The sequence below is a fragment of the Mandrillus leucophaeus genome, unplaced genomic scaffold (assembly GCF_000951045.1).
Source record: "Mandrillus leucophaeus isolate KB7577 unplaced genomic scaffold, Mleu.le_1.0 Scaffold330, whole genome shotgun sequence".
NCBI classification, from domain to species: domain Eukaryota; kingdom Metazoa; phylum Chordata; class Mammalia; order Primates; family Cercopithecidae; genus Mandrillus; species Mandrillus leucophaeus.
The window spans coordinates 911,135-917,134 of NW_012103477.1; the positions used below are offsets into that span (position 1 = coordinate 911,135).

The 6,000-nt window shown below is 48.0% G+C and overlaps 1 protein-coding gene across 1 annotated transcript in view; it reads right to left on the reverse strand.

Moving 5' to 3' along the window:
* Nucleotides 1–1,347, reverse strand: part of CEP104 (centrosomal protein 104kDa) — a 38,311-nt gene extending 36,964 nt beyond the window's left edge. Inside the window, exon 1 of the mRNA XM_011988444.1 lies at nt 1,202–1,347. Coding sequence (XP_011843834.1) covers nt 1,202–1,314 — 113 coding nt within the window. The 5' untranslated portion in view covers nt 1,315–1,347. The remainder of the gene's footprint in view (nt 1–1,201) is intronic.
* Nucleotides 1,348–6,000: the final 4,653 nt, after the last annotated feature.

The following is a 6,000-nucleotide window of genomic DNA, read 5'->3' on the forward strand; positions in this document are numbered from 1 at the left end:
ACATGTCTTCTGAATAAAAGCAAGACACAATTACATGATTGAATTTAAAATGCCATACATATTTACGCATTCATGAGTTAGGAATAAATAGTAACTTCTCAGGCTTGAAAGCAAGTCATGAAGAGCACAGAGCTGATGAGGTGGGATGGGGTGGAGGTGGATTTTTAATCACATGACTGAGGGCAGAGGGCAGATGCCAAGGGAGTGCATGAAGGGGCTCAGCTGTAAAGACCAAAGCAGCAGAAGCAAAAAGACTTAAATGTTTTAGGAAAAGAATCAAGCAAAACACTCATCTAATGAACATTTTTTCTGAGGCAGAGTCTTACTGGGTCACTCAGGCTGGGGTGCAGTGACTGTCACAGCTCATGGCAGCCTTGGACTTCTGGGCTCAAGGGATCCTCCTATCTCAGTGTCCTGAGTAGCTGGGGCTACAGGCAGGAGCAACTGTGCCCAACTGAACATTTTAACAAAAGTATACGCGTGTTTAAGAGAAATGTGAAAGACACAATCTTTTGGTTAAAGCTTGGTGTCATATAAAAGCAGTTATTTTGGTTAAAGCTTGGTGTCACATAAAAGCAGTTATTTTGGTTAAAGCTTGGCGTCACATAAAAGCAGTTATTTTGGTTAAAGCTTGGCGTCATATAAAAGCAGTTATTTTGGTTAAAGCTTGGCGTCATATAAAAGCAGTTATTTTGGTTAAAGCTTGGCGTCATATAAAAGCAGTTAGCCACACACTCTTTCATCACAGGAGCCCAACTGTAAAAGCAAACAAAGCTGCACGCGCCATCTCTGCACAGAAACTTGATGAGAATGTGCAGCCCAGTGTGTGATCAGGGAATACGGTTAGACAATTATAGGGCCTCATTTCTCTTCCTTCTCCACATCTGCACATTTTCTTCAGGGAGTGTGAGCAAATGTTATAAGTGAAAGAGGGTCAACACATTTTATTTAAAAATATAAACAGAAAGAGATGCCTGACACTGCACCGCACGCTGACATCCTCGGTCCTGATGTCCGAGTGATAGTAAAATCGGAGGCTTTGAATGAAAGGAGCCGCTGTGCCCTCCTCAGGGACCCGGGGCAGACTCCCAGCCCAGGCCCCGCCCCGTCCAGCCCTCACCTAGGTGACCGCCACCCCTGTGCCCTCCTCAGGGACCCGGGGCAGAGTCCCAGCCCAGGCCCCGCCCCGTCCAGCCCTCACCTAGGTGACCGCCACCCACTGACGGTCGGTGCGTGGATCATGAGCTCCCGGGCACTGAAGCCGTCTTCGTGTCCAGATGAGCTGACGACGACAAATCCAATCTTGTGGGGCATTCTGCGCGTTTGGGCTGTTTATAAGAGAGCAGGAAAGATTTCTTTAAAACAAAGGAATTCATGAACACATGAACATTTAAAGGGTTTGTTCATGCCTTGCTGACACACAAAATAATGCACTAAGTATTCAGAATTTTCCCATCTCTTTGAAAGAGTCTATTTTTTTTTTTGTTTAATGTATAGATACTTCTGACTCTGTTTTTTAAGTTATCTTGACTTTTCCCAAACATGTGTCCAAAAAGTTTGACCAGTGTTGTGGATGGCATTCCCCAAAAAGATACGTTAAAGTTCCACCTGTGGTACCTGTGAATGTGACCTGATTTGAAAATAGGGTCTTTGTAGATGTGATCTAGTTAAAACGAGGTCCTCGGGGTGGGCCCAATCCAATGTGACTTTTAAGAAGAAGGGAAGAGATGCAGCCACACAAAGGGAGAGCACCATGTGGCGACAGAGGCAGGCACCGGAGCCACACATCTCTAAGCGGGAACGGCCTGCCGAGCACAGCTGAGGACAGGCGAGGGCAGCCAGCAGGCACTGGAGCGACGCATCTCTAATCGGGAGCAGGCCTGCCGAGCACGGCCGAGGACAGGCGAGGGCGGCCAGCAGGCACCCAAGGCTAGGAAGAGGCCAGGAGGGATCCCCCCATCCTCCAGAGCGAGAGTGCAGCCCTGCCCACACAGCCTCCAGAATGAATTTCTGTTGTTTTAAGCCATCTAGTTTATATTTTGTTATGGCAAAAACAGTTTTTGTCTAGAATATAAACACAAATGTATTTCTATTAGTTAGGAAACGAATAGAACCAGTACATTAATTAGTGATACAACAACAAGAGGAAAAAGGCAACGTAGGCGCTAGCCTAACAACTGCGAAATGAATGCGTATGAGCAGAAGGAAGAGCAGGAATGACAGGCAGGCGTATTAAGTACAAAAACGTTCACACAGAGTCAGGCTGAGGGACTGACTCACAGGACATTGAGCCCAGTTTGCTCGGGGACTCTGGGTTACTTTTCAGTTACTAAGCCAGTCAGATTCTTCCTAAGTAAGCCAATTTGGGTTAGGTCTAAATCATCAGGAAAACAAAAAAATGCTCCTCACTAAACTAGGATAAAGAAGACTCCACTAGAAGTTATCTGGGATAAAATAAACTATTAATTGAAATTCCCAATAGGAGGTAACATATAAACATATAAACTTTATGTATTTTGACATGCTTGATGCATGATCTAGATCTTTCTTTTACTTTCATTGAGAATTTGAGGAGGACCACTTCAACATATTAATTCTTGGCTGGCATTATTGCTGATGTTTCTTGGAATGTATCAACAAAAGCACTAGAATAAAATGACAAACCATCATTGAGATCCTAGTTATTCTTTGCACAAAGTTCACTGCAAGATGTTACTGTATATTAAACGAAAACAAAACTAAACCCAGAAAATAATTTTTAAAAAGCCCCCCAAAACAGGATGAGGCTGGGTGTGGTGGCTCACGCCGATAATCTCAGCACTTTGGGAGGCTGAGGTGGGAGGATCACTTAAGCCCAGGAGCTCGAGACCAGCCTGGGTAAGATAGTGAGACCCCGTCTCTAAAAAGACAAACAACAAAAAAAAGAATTTTGAAAGGATGAGTGTGATTCAACCCACTGTTAGCTGCACAGCCACACCTGCACTCCCGGCACCCTACGCCAGAAACGCGCAGCCCATGGCTCCTCCTTCCTCGTGACCTAGCACTTCTGGGTCGCTCGGGCTCTGAGCCCAGAGGTACTTTTCCCTTGGCCACAGCATCTGTCTTCATCCACTCCCCACCCAGCGGTGTGCCAGGTCTCATCAGGCCTACCCTTCCTTCGGATCCCACTGTCTTTTCTAGACAGCAGCTGCCTGGTGTCCTCACCTGGAGCACCTCCCTCAGACAAGTCCTAAGCTCCTGTTGTGTGAACGCACTTCAGACCCAGCTCTAGTCATCTCCATCCACGTCCCACCTCCAGAGCTCTTGGTGGGCTCCCCATCTACGGATCAATGCGCCAACTCTCCCCTGACCCTCACTTCTTGTCCTCAATTCTGAAGTCCAGCCAAACAATCAAAGCTCTAAGTTAATACCCTTCAGCTCTGAAGCCCTCCAATCCTTTCATCATCTTTCTATCCTTTTCTGAGACAGAGTCTCACTCTGTCGCCCAGGTTGGAGTGCAGTGGCGTGATCTTGGCTCACCGCAGCCTCTGTCTCCCGGTTCATGTGATTCTTGTGGTTCAGCCTCCCAAGTAGCTGGGATTACAGGCATGTGCCACCATGCCTGGCTAATTTTTTTTTTTGTTTGTTTTGGTATTTTAGTAGAGATGGGGTTTTGCCATGTTGGCCAGGCTGGTCTCAAACTCCTGGCCTCAAGCAATCTCCCCGCCTTGGCCTCCCAAAGTGCTGGGATTGCAGGTATGAGCCACCATGCCAGGTCCCTTACATCATCTTTAAGGGCAGGGCCTGTCACTCCCTATCCCACCTTGAAAATAGCTCTTGTGCTCAAGCTGTTGGGTTCCAGTCTCCAATTTTTTTCTTTTTTTTGAGAGGGGGTCTCACTCTGTCATCCAGGCTGGAGTGCAGTGGCGCGATCTTGGCTCACTGCAACCTCTGCCTCCTGGGTTCAAATGATTCTCCAGTCTCAGCCTCTCAAGTTGCCAGTATTATAGGTGCACACCACCACACCCAGCTAATTTTTATATTTTTAGTAGAGATGGGGTTTCACCATGTTTGCCACACTGGTCTTGAACTCCTGACCTTAGGTGATCCACCCGCCTCGGCCTCCCAAAGTGCTGGGATTACAGGCATCAGTCATTACGCCCGGCCCCATTTTTTCTTTTTTTTTTAAATACAGGTTCTCGTTCTGTTGCCCAGGCTGTACTGCTGCAGTGGCGTGATCATAGCTCACTGCAACCATGAACTCCTGGGCTCCAGTGATCCTCTTGTCTCAGCCTCCTGAGTAGCTAGGACTACAGGCACATGTCACCATGCACAGCCACTTAATTTTTTTTTTGTAGGGATGGGGTTTCACTGTGTTGCCTAGGCTGGTCTTGAACTCTGGCCTTCAGTGATCCTCCCACCTTAAAGTGTTGGGATTACAGGCGTGAGCCGCCAAGCCTGGCTAGTCTCTGATCCTAACCAACACTCTCTGTTATGGCTCGAAGACGTAAACATAGGACCTTTTCTGTCAAACAGAAGGGTGTTTCCAGTATGCTATACTGCCCCCAACAAATCTAAAACAAAGTACTGGCATTTAAGAACCAGCAAAGAGAAATGCACGGGCACTGTGGAGACAATGCTATTACCTCAGTCTGGTATTTGAAAAGGATTCCTTTTTCAGTTTACCCCCTCCCAAAGCCCTTCCAGTTGTAGCCTAGGGTACCCTCTGTGTAAACCTTCAAGTGTTACATAAGATACTTGGAGTGTCACTGAAGATTGCCACTTTTAGGCTCTATAAAAGTCACCATTAACAATTTGGGAAGAAGCAAAGCTCTGTTGAACGTCCAGTTATTGGCTAGTCTTCCTCACCAGAGGCATGTGGGATCCCCGTTGTCCCTGGGACAGTCATCGGCATCCCAACAAGTGCCAGAGTACACCTCTCCCCAGGCAGCGATTATTCCATGGGGGTCTCATCCCTCACTACGCTTTTCCTAGTGCTGGCATGGTAAAAGGCAATTAACTATAAATTCAACGGAAACTCAATGTAGCAACTTCCATTTTGTTACAAGAGTGGGAAACAAAACTTGTTTCTGATTATCTTTTTTTTTTTTTTGAGATGGAGTCTCACTCTGTTGCCCAAGCTGGAGTGCAGTGGCATACTCTAGGCTCACTGCAAGCTCCACCTCCCGGGTTCATGCCGTTCTCCTGACTCAGCCTCCCAAGTAGCTGAGACTACAGGCGCCCGCCACCACGCCCGGCTAATTTTTGTGTGAGCCTGCCACTAAGCCCGGCTCTGATTATCTTTTTAAGAAGACTTAAGTGTGACCGCGCGCGGTGGCTCACGCCTGTAATCCCAGCACTTCGGGAGGCCGAGGAGGGCGTATTACTTGAGGTACGGAGTTCGAGACCAGCCTGGCCAACATGGTGAAACCCCGTCTCTACTAAAAATAAAAAATTAGACGGGCGTGGTGGTGGACGCCTGTAGTCCCAGCTACTCGGTAGGCTGAGGCGGGAGAATCGCTTGAACCCGGGAGGGGGAGGCTGCAGGGAGCTGAGATCGCGCCATTGCACTCCAGCCTCGGCGACAGAGTGAGACTGTCTGAAAGGCTTATGGGTTTCTGGTCAAGTCATCTTAGCGACTGAAAGGGCTTCAGAGAAATCTGAAACTCAAGTGCAAACAAAACAAAACAAACCCCAAAACAAAAAACAACCAACCATCAAACTTTAATCTCTATAGCGGCAGAGCAACTTTCCTCAAAGTTTTGCTCAGCAGAACACATCTGAAACTGGCCCGCTATGTGCTATGCATCCAGAACAGGAAAAGCCGGACCTGAAAATAATATTCCACGCTAAATGGGCCGTCCCGGCCGGGGCAGGCGCTCCCAGCACCCATGCTGCGCTCCCCGGCATCTGGCACTACCGGGCCGCGCCGGCTTTTCGGCAACAGCAAGGCCGGAATCTAACTCCACACCCTCCGGGCTTGCACCGCGCACCCAGGCTTTGTACCCAGCTCCCAGGTGG